Source organism: Pygoscelis adeliae, unplaced genomic scaffold, assembly GCF_000699105.1.
Source record: "Pygoscelis adeliae isolate BGI_AS28 unplaced genomic scaffold, ASM69910v1 Scaffold93, whole genome shotgun sequence".
Lineage (NCBI taxonomy): Eukaryota > Metazoa > Chordata > Aves > Sphenisciformes > Spheniscidae > Pygoscelis > Pygoscelis adeliae.
This window is the reverse complement of record NW_008824469.1, coordinates 130,381-146,241: the sequence shown is the minus strand read 5'-3', so window position 1 is coordinate 146,241 and position 15,861 is coordinate 130,381. Positions and strand designations below refer to the sequence as shown.

The 15,861-nt window shown below is 39.6% G+C and overlaps 1 protein-coding gene across 1 annotated transcript in view; it reads left to right on the top strand.

Moving 5' to 3' along the window:
* DNAH10 (dynein, axonemal, heavy chain 10) overlaps positions 1 to 15,861 on the top strand; it is a 59,148-nt gene that overhangs the window by 27,875 nt on the left and 15,412 nt on the right. Inside the window, exons 38-59 of the mRNA XM_009321209.1 lie at positions 555 to 746; positions 916 to 1,034; positions 1,204 to 1,362; positions 1,694 to 1,829; positions 1,959 to 2,081; positions 2,399 to 2,533; positions 2,842 to 3,058; positions 3,538 to 3,657; positions 4,587 to 4,732; positions 5,141 to 5,293; positions 5,834 to 6,094; positions 6,770 to 6,942; positions 7,316 to 7,409; positions 8,484 to 8,651; positions 8,964 to 9,152; positions 9,804 to 9,975; positions 10,929 to 11,132; positions 11,914 to 11,994; positions 12,411 to 12,608; positions 13,243 to 13,404; positions 13,968 to 14,142; positions 15,015 to 15,196. Coding sequence (XP_009319484.1) covers positions 555 to 746; positions 916 to 1,034; positions 1,204 to 1,362; positions 1,694 to 1,829; positions 1,959 to 2,081; positions 2,399 to 2,533; positions 2,842 to 3,058; positions 3,538 to 3,657; positions 4,587 to 4,732; positions 5,141 to 5,293; positions 5,834 to 6,094; positions 6,770 to 6,942; positions 7,316 to 7,409; positions 8,484 to 8,651; positions 8,964 to 9,152; positions 9,804 to 9,975; positions 10,929 to 11,132; positions 11,914 to 11,994; positions 12,411 to 12,608; positions 13,243 to 13,404; positions 13,968 to 14,142; positions 15,015 to 15,196 — 3,559 coding nt within the window. The remainder of the gene's footprint in view (positions 1 to 554; positions 747 to 915; positions 1,035 to 1,203; positions 1,363 to 1,693; positions 1,830 to 1,958; positions 2,082 to 2,398; positions 2,534 to 2,841; positions 3,059 to 3,537; positions 3,658 to 4,586; positions 4,733 to 5,140; positions 5,294 to 5,833; positions 6,095 to 6,769; positions 6,943 to 7,315; positions 7,410 to 8,483; positions 8,652 to 8,963; positions 9,153 to 9,803; positions 9,976 to 10,928; positions 11,133 to 11,913; positions 11,995 to 12,410; positions 12,609 to 13,242; positions 13,405 to 13,967; positions 14,143 to 15,014; positions 15,197 to 15,861) is intronic.

Here is a 15,861-nt window from a genome sequence, read left to right as displayed (position 1 = left end):
TACAGTATACTTATAAATAAAAGTTTTTCAATAGTGCATTGCTTTTTATGGCTTTCTTTTACACCTATTTTTTATTTCTATATGTATGGTTGTGATACCCAGTTGCCTAGGGAAATTCTTATTCAAATTTCTTCTTAAAAATTTGGAAATAGCTGAAGGAAACTCTCCTATAAAGTTATGTATGGGTGCACCTTGCAGGTTGGCAGGAAGTTGGGGTCTAAATGATGCTCTCAAGGGGACTACAGAACTTGGGTACCTTCATAAAACCGTTGCTTATTTTAACATCAAATCAGGGAAGCTGTGGGTGTGGGCCACTCCAGTCATTTGGCATTTGGTTAATATGGTAGGAAAAGGCAGTGTATTGTTCTTAGCTATTGGTATGCTTAAACCTTGTAAAGTAACCTTTGTTTCCACTAGTAACTGATGCCAAGAAAATATTCTCAAAGCTGTACTAAAGTAATCAAGCAATAGTTTTTAGAGATGTTTGAAGTTACTACATCTTAGATAATTGGTTAGCTATTTGGTAAAGATTGATTCTGCTATGTTTTGTCTAGGAAGTTGTACTGATGAGAGCTCTACGAGATATGAATCTTCCTAAATTTGTGTTTGAAGATGTACCTCTCTTCCTTGGCCTAATCTCTGACCTGTTTCCTGGCCTGGATTGCCCTCGAGTCCGCTATCCTAACTTTAATAATGCTGTAGAACAAGTGCTGGAAGAAGGGGGTTATGTTGTTTTACCAGTCCAGGTATAAAAAATGTTAATTGCTTCAGTTTTTGTTGTAAACATTAGGCTGGATATGCATTGCTGCACTCTGGAGCGGCTCCAGGAAAGCTTAGCTGGTATAGACCAGCTGCTGATCTTTTCCACAGAAGAATTAAGGACAGCAGTCTATTGAATCAATATTTATTTTTCAGGTGGATAAAGTAGTGCAGATGTATGAGACAATGTTAACTCGTCACACTACAATGGTAGTTGGACCTACTGGAGGTGGCAAGTCAGTTGTCATTAATGCTTTGTGCCAGGCCCAAAACAAGTGAGTATAGAATTTGATACATGGAAAATCTGGTTGTAAAATGGCATAGACTGCGTTATTCAGCCCTATGTAGTCATGACAAGATCAATAGCTGACCATAATATTTGCTTGGGTTAACATGAGATGGTATTGTGTCATTTTAATGTTGCTTTTCTTGCTGTGTCTCTAGCCTGGGATTATTGACAAAGCTTTACACACTAAACCCTAAAGCTATGAGTGTGATTGAGCTGTATGGGACCCTTGACCCTACCACACGACACTGGACAGATGGAGTCCTGTCAAACATTTTTCGGGATATCAACAGGCCTACTGACAAGAAAGAGCGAAGGTAGACAGCTAGAAATCATTGTGATGATTTTTAGATACTGATTTTTACATCAATATTTTATTTTATTTTATTTTATTTTATTTTAAATATTTGATACTGCACTATTAAAAAAAAAAAAAGCTAAATAAATAGAAAGTGTCTAGGGGTTTTTCTGTCTTCTGTGAGTTTCCAGCCTCAATGAGATGGATGGAAACTATGCAGTTGTCAAAGATGCATGGGAGGCTTCAAAACACCTGGACTGACATTGACACCACTCATGGCACATCTGAATTCTGAAATATGTTAGTAAAGTCAGAGATTAGTCAGTGCCCCTTGGCTCCTGTATCCACAGGTACATTCTGTTTGATGGAGATGTGGATGCTCTCTGGGTTGAAAACATGAATTCTGTCATGGATGACAACAAGTTATTGACCCTGGCAAATGGGGAGCGGATTAGACTTCAGTCACACTGTGCTTTGTTGTTTGAGGTAAGTAATGACTGTACCGTTTAATACATGGGAAGGGTTAGATACAAATGGGTCTACAAAGCCTGAAAAGCAGTTACTGTGGCTGTTCTTTGTTTAAGTGTACAATTATCTTGTATGATTATTTTATAGGTTGGTGACTTACAGTATGCATCTCCTGCGACGGTATCCCGCTGTGGAATGGTCTTTGTAGATCCTAAAAATCTGAAATATAAGCCCTACTGGCAGAAATGGATCCAAGAAAGAGGGAATGAGGTGGGAATTTCTGCACTTGTTCAGAGAGTATCTGTATTAAATACTGAACTGTTGACAGCTGTAAAAAAAAAAACCCTTTGTAAAGGCAGTCTGATTTTCTGACAACAAATCTAATCACTAGGCCTGCAGCAGAGGGCTAAAGAGAATTCCTAGCTTTTCTACCTTCTGATTGTTGTGACTGTACCCTGTCTTTGGTACAAGTGATTCCTGCAAGAACAATTATATTTGGTCAGCCAGGTATTGATGGGAAGCTCTGCTGTCAAAAATTGGCTTTCCAAGTTTCTGTGTGCTGAATTATTGTCCTTTTTGTTCCTCAGCAAGAGAAAATTGAATTGAATCGTCTCTTTCAAAAATATGTGCCCTACCTTATTGATATGATTGTAGAGGGAATTGCGGACGGCAGACATGGAGAAAGGCTGAAGACCATTGTTCCTCAAACAGATTTAAATATGGTAAGGAATAGAGAATAAAGGTTGAAAAAATTTATCTAAAAAGAGAAATGGAACAATGGAGAGAGTAAAAACCTCCCAAAGAAAGCACAGGAGTAGAGTCCATGCTGAAATGTCAGTTTGCTAGTGATGAGCACCAAGAGATAAAAGAAACAGTAATTCCTAACAATGCTCTTCTACTGTCATTAATACTCATACTACACCTGTAAGGACAAAAGATCAGCAAACACTGAAACAGCTGAAAACATATTAAGAGTTTTCATGCATCTAAAAGGCAATTCTGTTTACAGTTTTGTCTTGTTTTACGACAGGTGGTGCAGCTGACTGTGATGCTGGAAGCTCTAGTTGTGGTACAGCCTGATGATCCTGATGTTCTGGAGTGTTTTTTCTTGGAAGCTTTGTATTCCTCCTTAGGTGCTGCTCTTCTTGATGCTGGGAGAATTAAATTTGATGAAAAAGTTAAACGTATTTCCTGCATGTCTACTGTTCATGATGACAACATGCTGGCTAAGCCAGGGGAGCTGCCAGGTAGGATCTTGTCATAATTTAGTCTGAATCCCATTGATTATATTAGAAAAGTGTTAGTTGCCATGAAGGCAGAACATTGTTCTTCCTTCCAGCTAGCTATCCTGGCTGCAAAATATGCTCTCTGAAAGACTATCACTGAAAACCATGTAGAGATACTAATGCTAGATGACTCTCAGCTACTGGTCTGTCCTCACAGAACAGTACTTTTCTATGCCAAGCTGAAGAGATAAACAGTGAAAGGAGAAATAAAACGTGAAAGGAAAGCCAGTGGAAGGTGCTTAAAAAGCGATAGTATGATCCAAGTGCTGGCCTAGGAGGATTTTGGTTGATGTCTTACTGGGTTAAATGACAAGTAAACAGAACACAGTGTTGCCCAACTTGGTCCGGAATCTTGCCCTTCACTTTCATCTCAATCAGATTATTTTCTTATGAAATATTTCAGTATCCTAGAAAACCTCCAGTTGCTTAATGGTTTGCAGGTCAGCTGCCAACTTTGTATGACTTTCATTTTGATGGATTTCAAAAAAAGTGGGTACCTTGGATGCAACTTGTTCCTGAATATATTCATAAGCCTCAAGTGAAATTTCTTGACATTCTAGGTGAGTGTAAGATAAAATACAGTGATGATATGCCTTTAATTTATAACGTGCCACCACTGAGTGCATGGAACTTAACATGAGACATCCTCTTTCCATACTGAAGGTCATCTGCTCAGGTTCAGTTTCTTTTGATGGCACAAATCAATTTCTTTAGTGTTCTTGTCATTTTAGTTTAGCAGGAATAGAGTTGATATTTACAGTACTGTGTAATAAAGAAATGAGGAAAGGATGAAAATCTTGTTTCAGTTAATAAGGCTTATTAGGAACTAACAATGCCTTTTACAAGCCAGAATAGCAGACGATTCACAGTCTACTCTACCAGAAACTCTAGGAAAAATGTCAGCTCCGTGGTTCAAGTACTTGGTAGATAAAAATTACATTCTTAAGGCCGTTATTGGTTGTTACTTCAAGCACTGTATAATGGCGACAAGTGCTTTTCATAGTTAAGGACAAATTAAAGCAGGTTACTTTATAGTAATACTTCAGCAAGCACAGGTTAACTTCACTGACACAAGAGATAATTATATGATCTCTAAAGTTGCTCCTAATGGCAGGCTATTCACATAGAACAAAATTAATCTCAGTAGAGTTCTGGGAAAATGCTTATGATCCAAATAAATCCTGATTATATCCTTGAAATAGGGATTAAATGGAGCTTAACCAGTCCATGACCCTCCTATATGGAAGATAATTTCTTTTTTAATGTATGTATAGGAGAAAAGATCCCAATGATAAAAGCTGAAAAGAGATGGTTGAGCAATTAAAATTTTCTTTCAACATTGTTATTGAGTTGATATTTCAGATTATGTCTTTGTGCAACTGCATGTTAATACCTTGAGAGTCTGATCCAGCACTATTCTATAAATATAAATCCCCCAGCTGTACTGCATTTTAATTTAACCTGCTATCATATTCACGATCTTTTTCAGTGCCTACAGTGGATACAACACGCACTACTTGGTTACTAGAACAGATGGTAAAAATAAAACGCCCAGTTGTTCTTGTAGGTGAATCGGGTACATCTAAAACAGCAACTACACAAAACTTCCTAAACAATCTGAACAAAGACCTTAATGTATGTATGAGGCATTTAGTCTTGTTTGTAAAGATGCATTTTTGTTCTTTGTCCTTGTGTTAAATTTGCATTGTGAAGCCTGAGTCTGTGGGTAGCAATATTGACTTTGGTAACGTGACTGCAAGCTCAGACCCAAAGTGTGTGAATGATTTGAGAATCTTTCAGGATCAAAGATGTTTTGTTCTGTTCTACCATGTACAGATTCAATTTTATAAAGTAAATAGATATTATCGAAGTGCTAAGAATGGGATTACTTTTCTTTGTCATCTGGAATTCAAGTGAATAAATGGACCAGAGAAGTGTTTCCTGTATGTCTGACAGTCTAATATAAAGAATATTTTTTGAAAGCTCTAGTTAAAAAAAAGAACAGGTAAAAATCCATTCTTATCCTTTTCCTCCCCTTTGCAGCTGCTGCTAGTAATTAACTTCTCTTCTCGTACAACATCAATGGACATTCAGAGAAACCTAGAGACAAACGTAGAGAAACGAACTAAAGACACTTACGGCCCTCCTATGGGAAAACGTCTCATTGTTTTCATGGATGATATGAATATGCCAAGGGTAAGCTGCCAATAGTTTGCAAGGTAGTATAGAAACATTTGGGGTCGCACTGACGTCGTCCCTTCATACACAGATCCAATGAATCACAAGTCAAGGAGATTCATGGTAAGTGCATAACTGGATTTCAGCTTAGGATCTTCGGAAGAGTTGGATTTGTGTGCAGTAGGGGGTGTTTCTGTCTGGTACAATATTTGTCCTATATGTAAGAGAGATCCTGTTGGATCATTTCTTTATGCCATTAAAATCATGACTCTGTGGCCTGATATTGGCTGCAGATTGTGTATTATAGAAACCATCCCTTTCTCTTTACAAATGGGGCAAAAGAGTATGTGTGCATTTAGTTTATCTTGGAGAAGAGACACTTTTCCCATAGGAGACGTTGGAAGTAATGTTCACAATCAGTGCTAGAGCTTTACAAAGTGTCACTTAGTCCTTGTAATGTTCTCCTGAGTATGGAGCACAATATTTCCACATTTATAGCAGTAACTGGCATGCTGATGTACTGTGCTCTAAATATCTTGACTCTTTTGTATTACAAAGGTTGATGAGTATGGCACACAGCAACCCATTGCCTTGTTGAAGCTGCTGCTAGAAAAAGGTTTCTTGTACGACCGTGGTAAGGAGATGAACTGTAAACTTCTTCGAGACCTGGGTTTTATTGCTGCCATGGGGAAAGCTGGAGGAGGTCGGAATGAAGTTGACCCTCGATTCATCTCACTCTTCAGTGTTTTTAACATACCTTTTCCTTCTGAGCAATCACTGAATTTGATCTACGCCTCCATCCTGAAAGGCCACACTGCGGTAACTTAACTGTTTTTAAAGGATTGCTCAACAGGTTTATTATTTTTAAATAGACATTTATTTCTGTGTTATTGCAAGACCTGAAATCTTCTGTTATCAGGCTTTCTTTTATTTAGAACCTCATGCAAATCTTTCCTTTCCTTTTCTCTTTCTCAATGGGTTTACACAGTTTTGATAAATTCTTGAGTAATATGTAAACATTCAAGTCAGCAGATAATTTATAAACCTGGTGCTTTTCATAGGTTGAAACCTGTGAACGATTTGGTTATGGTTCCTGTAACCAAATACACAAAGGTCAGCAAACTCTTTCCTGAATGACAGTGAAAAATTTAATGTAATGCAGTAGACTGCATTACTAGCAAGTAACCTGCAACATTATATAAGAAAAGAGCAGTTTATGTTTTCTGCTATAGAAGTGCTGTGAAAATTCTGGTCATGGAGTTTGATGTTATCTTCAGTACTGTGCAAGCTCGGGAGTGAAGATAGGGCTTGCCCAAAACATTTAACTGCAGAATGTTCATACTACAGAGGAATATGAATTTCTGAAAATGCTTGTCCTCAGTTATTTGAAATATACCAAGCAGGTTTAAAAGCTGGAAAGCAGAATATGTTTAATAGTATTGAGTTCTCTCTGGGCAGTCTCATGAAACCACCTCTTCTTTCTCATGTTTACAGATGTTTAATGAGTCTATATCAACGATCTCTGACAAGATTACTGTGTGTACTTTGGAGCTTTATAAAATGATTATTTGTGACCTACCCCCTACTCCTTCCAAATTCCATTACATTTTTAACCTGCGGGATCTTTCCAGGGTCTATAATGGACTTATTCTTACAACTCCAGAGAGGTAAGAATAGAAAAATTGTCTTCAATGGTCCTACACCTATTTATATTGGATGAATCTGGGTGATGATGAGGTAATTTGGTACATGAAATCAGTCACATTTGGGCACGTTTCATTAAACCTTCGCCACACTGAGAAAATGTTCAGGAGCATCCTAAATTGTGATCTTACTCTTGATGACAAACACTGATGCATTAGTCTTTCTTAAATAAGATATCCAGAAGTAAAAATGCAAGCAAATTAGTTATTGTGAAAAGTACAAAACCCAAAAGAGTGAAAAAAGTCAATCCAGAATTTGGTCAGTGTTATTAACCATATGGCCTTAGGAATCATGTCAGCTCATTTGGTGCAGTCTGATATCTCGATGTTAATTCAGGTTTCAAACAGTGACCCAGATGGTGAGAGTTTGGAGAAATGAATGCCTGAGGGTTTTCCATGACAAGCTGATTAATGAAGCAGACAAAGCATTGGTGAGTAATTTCTTTGAATTTTTAGTAGCCACTGACTATTACTATGGCAACTAATTTGCAACAGCAACATTACCAACTGTTGCACTCAGGTCTTGCAGTCAGACTGCAGACTTGTCTAACCACTATGTTGCTCCATTAATTTAAAACATGGCCCATGGAGTTGTCTTTTCTAAGATAAAGTGACTGTGGCAGACTAAGTGAGCAGATCTGCTGAAGGAATGGAAAGTGTCACTCGGTTTGCCCATCCAGGATCATTGGTTAGCAGTGGCACAGGTGACAAAGTGCACAGAGGGCAGTGCAAAGGAAAACTCAGGAAACCACTTCAAGTCAGTATTTTCCTTTAGGAAGGGTTGTATCAGAATGTGAGTATGCAATCAAGTAGGAAAAAGAAGGATAAGAGCTGAGTCCTTAAACAATGGATTCAGTTTTGGCTGTTATGCAAACTGGAAAACACTCCAAATTATATCTTAAAACAGAAGAGAGAACGACGCCAGTTTTATGCCGTGAGAATTAGGGGAGGAATTGGGGTAAAGTTTACTTCCATATAAGCAACTTGTGAAGCCACTTGCTTAGATGAAAAGAGGTAGATTAAGATGGCTTCAGATTTTTCTGCTTAAAACTTTCTCCTCTAACATACAAAGATAGGTTTCCAGCTCAATTTTCACAACTAATATCATTATATCGCAACTTTTCTGTATTTGTACATTCATTCAGACTTACAAGATTTGTGAGAAATCTTGGTGGCAAGACATCTATGAATGCTGAGAAGGAAGGTTTTTTAATATAATATTTACACCAATATATGAGAAGGTTTTTTTTTTAACAGGCTTATCCTTTTCTGTCTTAAACTTCTGCAGTCCATTGGCTTGGATGGTTCTTGAACTGCCTATTAGATCATGTTAGATCATACATAGAACACAATAGGAGGCTGTGGTCTTTGGATTTTTGAATGACATGAGCATCCCCTTGAAATCAGTATTTGAGCAAGAATCTGCATTATCAGCCTTCTAAGTGTTACTGGATTCAGAACCATCTGCTTTGTTGTGTTGCCTGACTCATTTCGTATCCTTGAAGGTACAAGGTCATATAAAAAAACTGATTGAAGAGAATTTCAGAGATGACTTGGAGCAGGCCATGAGGGATCCTATTCTTTTTGGAGATTTCAGAATGGCGCTGAGTGAAGGAGAGCCTCGTATTTATGAAGATATCCAAGATTATGATGCAGCAAAAGCTCTCTTTCAGGTAGTGTGCATCAGCTTGGAACTGTGCCTGATTCTGTCTCTGTGCCTGAGGAATGGGCAGGAGCCTGCCTCAAACTGTAGGAAATCTGTTCTCTTTCTGTGTGCACACAGAATTTTATGTGCACCGTTACCCATTTGGGGTCCGCAGTAATGAAAATTGAGGATCAGCTACAGAGTCGACAGTGTTTTCCAATAGTTTATTTTCCCTGAAGAAGGGGAAAGGAATAATGCTGCTAAATGGGTTGTAATTTTATTAATGTTATTAATTGTTTCATTGGTCTCCTAGTAACATTCTGTCCACCTTTCTCTGCAGGAGATTTTGGAGGAATATAATGAAGTTAATATGAAAATGAATCTGGTTCTTTTTGATGATGCTTTGGAGCACTTAATCCACGTACATCGCATCATACGCATGGATCATGGGCATGCCCTGCTCATAGGAGTGGGAGGCTCAGGAAAGCAGTCTCTAACGAGACTGGCTGCCTATGCAGCTGGATGTGAGGTTAGTGACCCTGCATCTTTGCAGTGAAAGAAGGCAAGGAAAGCAATATTGCATCAGGATTAAATTGGTGGGAGGGGGACAGAAGTCAGTCAGTCAAGATAAGATCAGGCTGGCATCTCTTCCCTGTGGAGAGTAAAACAGGGTGAGGTGATTGCCAGGAGGTCTAAGATGATGACTGTGGGTGATGTGGGCAGGAAGTTGACAGTGCCTGAATCTGGGTTTTGGCACTGGGGACAGAAAACAAGGATGAGTTTGGTGGCAAACAACTAATAGTCCCCAACTACTGTTTTTGTTACTTACCTGTATTACAGCAGCACTCCAGTGCTGCTTGAGGAGCCTTGTTGTGATTGATACTGTAATATTTGAGATAGGAAATGTTCTTCTCTCAGAGGTACTTTCAGTCTCTTACAGAGGCTTGGAAGTGAAGAACAAAAAAGGAGGATGAATACAAAGCAATTTTGAAAATGCAATCTTGCAGGTTTGTACAAATGTAATTTTTAAAAGAATGTCGTGCATAATTTTTTTGATACTTACACATTTACTGATGATAGGGGCCAAACCAAAACCCTTGATCCAGTCTAACTGAAATTCAGAGTTACCATCATGTCTTGGGTCCATCTGTGTCTTCTCAGTATATGTTTGCATCCTTAGGTATTTGAGATCATCTTGAGTCGAGGATACGGAGAAAATAATTTCCGAGAAGATTTGAAAAATTTGTACCAGAAGCTGGGTATTGAGAACAAGTCAATGGTCTTCTTGTTTACAGATGCCCATGTAGCAGAAGAGAGTTTCCTGGAACTCATCAACAACATGTTAACTTCAGGTGGCACAAGCAGCCTCAGTTACTCCCGATCAGTATTTACTTGTGACTCATAATCTCAAATGTACCCTTGATCCAGCTATTACTGTTTCACGCTGTGTCCTCTGCTGCTTTAGTTAGTTACACCTCTCACTATTACCTGAAATGATCTTGGCCTTAATAATGGCTTTTTGGCATCTTCTTACAGTCATTGACATGTGTCTGGGACGGCTATAGGGTTAATTCATGCTGATCGTGATGTTGCAGGAGTCTCAAATTTCTTCCAAGACCGAGGTATAATTTCAGCTGCATTTGGCTACAAACCCACCTTTTGTCCCATTGGCTTTTGAATAGCATTCACCTGAACTGCAGCAACTGCTTACATATATATGTCCTAAAATGTAGTTTAGTATCTTTTAGTGTATGCAGCAGCTGAAATGAGCAGCAGCTGGCACTGTGTGACCACCCTCTCTATAGAAGTTCCTACACAGTCTGATTTGAAAACAGATGTGTTAAATCTTATCCCTTTTCTTGGTCTAGTTTTCCCTGTTCCTGGTCTGCTTATGTCTGTCATTAGGTAACTTATGCAATATTTGCCATGTGATTGAGAGAATGAAAATGTGAACTGGTGGTTTGTAGACACTAATGAAGATTTTCTTTGCAGAGTTAAAAACACTTTATGTTCTTGTGACATTTTGTATATGTTGCTGAAGCCCAAACAAAAGTGAATTGATTATTCCTCTAAATCCCCTTGCATCATCCTAAGTACTGCCTCTCTATATTCCATGGGGGCTGGGGGGAGGAGGAGAAGCGTAGAGAGATTAACAGGTTCATTCAAAACTACCCAGAATCATTTTTGCAGCACTAAGTTTAAAATTTGTGACTCTGGTTTCTCATCTGCCCTATCCCCAGCCATATGGTTTTCTCTACATTCTCTTGAATGTTCTCACTAGCATTCTTCTGTCCTTATGTTACAGGAATGGTGCCAGCCCTTTTTCCAGATGATGAAAAAGACACCATACTAAGTCAGATTGGAGATGAAGCTGCTAAAGCTGGCGTGAACCCAGCTAAAGAGAGTGTCTGGCAATATTTTGTAAACAAATGTGCAAGCAACCTTCACATTGTCCTGGGAATGTCCCCAGCTGGGGACAGTCTGAGAACGTGGTGCAGAAATTTCCCAGGTATCAATTGTACACACTGCTTTGTCCTTTCCCTGTGAAATACAGGTTTGCAGGCAAGAGGAAATCTCCAGTGGACTCTCAGAGATGTCTGGCAGCTAAAGCTAAGCAGAGCAGGTTTTATGATTAAGGATTTGCAGTGCATGATTTTTTTTCCAGTTAATTACCACATATCAGCAAGTATTATTGATTAGCATTTACCAGATCAGTTCATTTTCCAGCTGAACAGCTAGAAATCAATTGAACTGGAAATATACAGCCTATGTCTGCAGCCTCTCCTGTAGTTTACAGAATGCGTGGTATTAAATCGTTACAGAACTAGGACGGTGGTAAGAGAAACATTCTTGTATCCAAAGCCAAAAAAAGGGCATGGTGAGAGGGACACCCACTGAGAGAAAAACACCTGAGCCTGGTGGTTGCTGCACTTCAGCAGGTGGCTGAAAGGAGTCCTGGGAGACTGAAGAGACACGTGAAAGACGGGTACGGGTGGGAATCCTAACCCAGGCATTAAAATACCTTGTTGTAGCTCTTGAGTGCATCCTGTAGAATGGTACAGCCTAAAGAATAGTACAATGGGGTTAGCAGGACACAGGTGCAAAGTTGATTGTTTACTATCAAAATGGAAGCATTGACGTGGTGGTAAATATTGTTGCTAAGCAGGAGTCAAATAAGACAGATCTTGCAGATTCTTGATGCAAATAAAGTTAAGCATGGGACTGCCTGGCAGATTAGGGTCTAGTTTTACAAAGGAATTTTTCAGATAACACTCTCCTTTTATTTTAAGGTCTTGTCAACAACACTGGTATTGACTGGTTCTTGCCCTGGCCCCCCCAGGCCTTGTACGCAGTTGCACAATCCTTTGTTGGTATGTAAAATGTCAGTATTTTAACCCATTAACCTTTGGGATAGCCTAAGAAATATATTCTTTACTTTGCAGTCATTGTAGATTTCATAGTTTGATTTCCCATTGCGCTTGTTACCCTGAGTCTAAATGGGTGATGCAAAATCCCAGTCAAAAAATGTTTTTGGATGGAAGTTTCTTACTCAAATAGATTTTAAAAAATGCTAAAATTCAAGTTCCAAACTCTGCAGACAATGTGGCCTGCCTACCAGGAGGCCCAGGTTCTCTTCTGACTCTGCCTTGATCTCCCTTTTTGCCCCAGAAAAGACTTTTTTTGTGCCTGTCTTAGATGTACATAAGAAAGACGGTAATTGGCAGACTCTTAACAAAAAAGAACAACAAAACCTTTGAAATTTTTTATTTCTTCTGCCCAATTTTAGGAAATAGCACACGCATCCCATCAGAGAGCTCCAAGTCGGTGGTTGAGCACATGGTCATGGTGCATGAATCTGTAGGGGATTTCAGCAAGAGGTTTCTGCAGAAACTGAGGCGTAGCAACCATGTCACACCAAAGAATTACCTTGATTTTATCCATACTTATTCAAAATTGCTGAAGGAGAAAAACGAGTTCATTGTAGGTAAGGTTGTGTAGATGTTTTCTGCTTTTTAATACGTGATTTGAATATTTTTAAAAAAAATGTGGTGAGAATCCCACATATTACCCACATTATGCAAAAATCATTTTGTCAGTACTCTCTCAAATGCTGTGCTGGCATCTGGTTTTGACATTGGACCAATATCCTGACCACATGTGAATGTTCAGACTCCGTCTGCCAAACGGTGGGCTCTCCTCAAATTCTTCTGTGTGTGAACCTGAGCCAGAATCTCCAAACCAGATACTCTTCTTCTTGGGGAAGAGTCTGATTAGATCTAATACCAGCTCAGCCTAGCTCAAGGTTTGACATTCTTCCTCAAGCAGAAATTCTTATTCATACTTCAGTGGGAACTGTGAAGAGGATAAAACATGAGCAGTGTAATATGGAAAGCAAATTGTGGCACAGGGCCACTATGTGGCAGCTCAAGTGACATTAACACCATCTTGGGTGGGAGGCTTAGGAAACGAAAAATCTCTCAGAGTGATTTTCCTTTTGTAACCGAGGTTGCCTTGCTGCAAAGTGCACCTGTAAGCATATTTACCTTCTGTGAGATTGTCTGTTGCTGTGTGATAGGACACAATGAATCACTAACGTTTTTCCCTTTTTTTCTACCTAGCACAATGTAAACGGCTGGATGGGGGCTTAGTTAAACTGAAGGAAGCTAGTATACAGCTGGTTGAGCTGAACAACAAACTTGCTGAGCAAAAGATTGTGCTAGCAGAAAAATCAGCTGCTTGTGAGGTTTTGTTAAAAGAGATTTCAGCAAACACAGAAGTAGGTAGGTTGTTTACAACTACGAAAGTGTCCCACAGGCTAAGCAAGGCTCCTGTAGTCTGTGTTGTGTTGGGTTGGAAGACCCTCTAAGAGCTCCAGCTGCTTCTAGAGGTAACCCTCTTGTTCTATCTGTGCTGATCTACTGTCATGCTAGAAGAATAGGTCTCCTCTCTTGCCCAGATTGCCATCTTTGCTATATATTTGGCCTACAGTACTTTACACAACTCAATACTACGTTTGCCTGCCCTTGTCTTCCCTTTCCAAGGTGTAGGGCGTAATGTGGGAAAGAGGCATTAACAAGAAAGGGACCTTCTGATTCAGAAAATTACTGTTAGAGGAAAAACAGAGGGAAGCATGGGAGGAAAAGAGATTATGTATGCTGTTGTGTGGAACACTGACGGTGTTCCTAACCTGGAGATGGAACTGTAAACATTGGCAAGCTAGCAACAAAAAGGTACTGAGTTGATGGTAATTTCTGATTTTCAGCCAAGAGCAAATCCATATTAGTATATGTTCTGTATACACATTTGAATAATCCATTTATGGTCCTGCCTTTACAATTCCTAGCTGAGGAGAAGAAAAAACTGGCTGAAGAAAAAGCTGCGGAGATACAGGAACAGAATAAGATTATTGCTATGGAGAAGGCAGCTGCTGAGACAGCTTTGGCTGAAGTCATGCCTATTTTAGAAGCTGCCAAACTGGAGCTTCAGAAGCTTGACAAGTCTGATGTTACTGAGATCAGGTGACTCATTTGGATATACAGTAGCATAAACTCTTGGAAATTCACTGAGAGACCCTTGTTTGCAGGGTTTGAGCTTTAGCCTCACCTTTCTCACCTGCATGGTGTATGGGTGAAGGTCAGGACATCAGTTGTCCAGATGGAGAAGTCACAACAGAATCCCATGATACCTAGCCCAGGACTTCCCCTCAAGCTTGTTCTTCCAGTCCTTTGTTTGATGTCTTCCCCATATTTCTCTACCCTGTGTCTGATGCACTAGAAACTGCTGTGGTTTCTGCCTGAGCAGTGGCTGTCCAAACCCCTTCATTCCTCCTCTGTTTTTATTCTGTGTGAATAGGAACACATACCAGTTATTTTTCAGGGATGCTTTGATAGCATGAAAATGTATTTCTGTGCTGAATTAACATCTCCCTGTGTTTTTATAATACATCTTGTATTTGGGGATAGATATAAAAGTACATCCAGTCCTTGACTATCCCTGAAATAGCAACGGCTCTCCCTTCCCTGCCACACTTGTTTAGTTTCCTTTCTCTAGTCTATCTCTGGATTCTTCCTGTACTGCTTCTCCCAGTGGACAGCTGCTTCGCTGCCCTAGGGAAGAATATCATGGCTCAGGATTTTAGGCCTTCCACTGTTGAAATCCTTTAGTATTTCATTGATTAAATTGTCTGAATACAAGAATCGGTTTTGAGCTTTTGACTGGTCAATAATTTCTTGTCTGGCCTGGATTATCTTTTTCACTTTGTGTAGGATGTCTTATGTACTAGCTCTTGCTGTATTGCAATGACTCTCTTAATGGGAAGTACCCCTGTCTGGCATCATGTGCTTTGTCTCCTCCTTTTTCTTCTCCACTGTCTCCTTCATCTGTTTTCTAGATCCTTTGCAAAACCCCCTAAGCAGGTGCAGGCTGTTTTGGAATGTGTTCTTATAATGAGAGGTTACAAAGAATTAAACTGGAAGACAGCCAAAGGAATGATGTCTGAGGCAAATTTCCTGCGATCCCTGATGGAGATAGATTTTGATGGAATTACTCAGAGCCAAGTGAAATCTGTCCGAGGTAAATTACTGATCTGTATACTTGGAATGAACATAGGATCTTGTTAATGTGACTAGTCATGTCAGCGGCAATCCTTCCCGTGTTGTTTGAGAAGGTGGGATCCACTTTGTGCAAAGGGACAGCAGTGCTCGCAGTGCTGCAGATGTTGCACTGTTGCGGTGACTGGATCTTTCAGAGTTCAAAGACCTTCTGCAATGTGTTGCATCCAGTTTATACCTTAGCTGGGGTCCTACACACTTTGGTTTAGAACAGGCAAGAAACAAACAAGACAGCCGAGCAGGCCTGCTGTCTGCTTTTAGCCACTTAGAAAGTAGCATTGTGACCTCACCCATGTGGTGACAAAATGTGATATATACAGAGTGGAAAGAAGATACGCTATATCTAAAGTTTATGGGCCAAACTTTGCACCTTCTCCCACGGGTGTAATCCGGTGTAGTTCCTTTAAGAGGGGAATTTGGCCCTTTGAACAAAATTGCATCTGACTGCTGCAGAGAAAACAAACCATGATCCTGAGATGTGCTGAACAACTCCTGAATGCACTCCCTTCTTGGAGAAAGAACTTGAGAAATCACCAGCAATATTGTGCTTATACTGTTACAGCCCAGTAGCTTCATCTTAAGGTCAGAGACTCTTTAATATTCTGACAAATGTTTCATATTGTCTAT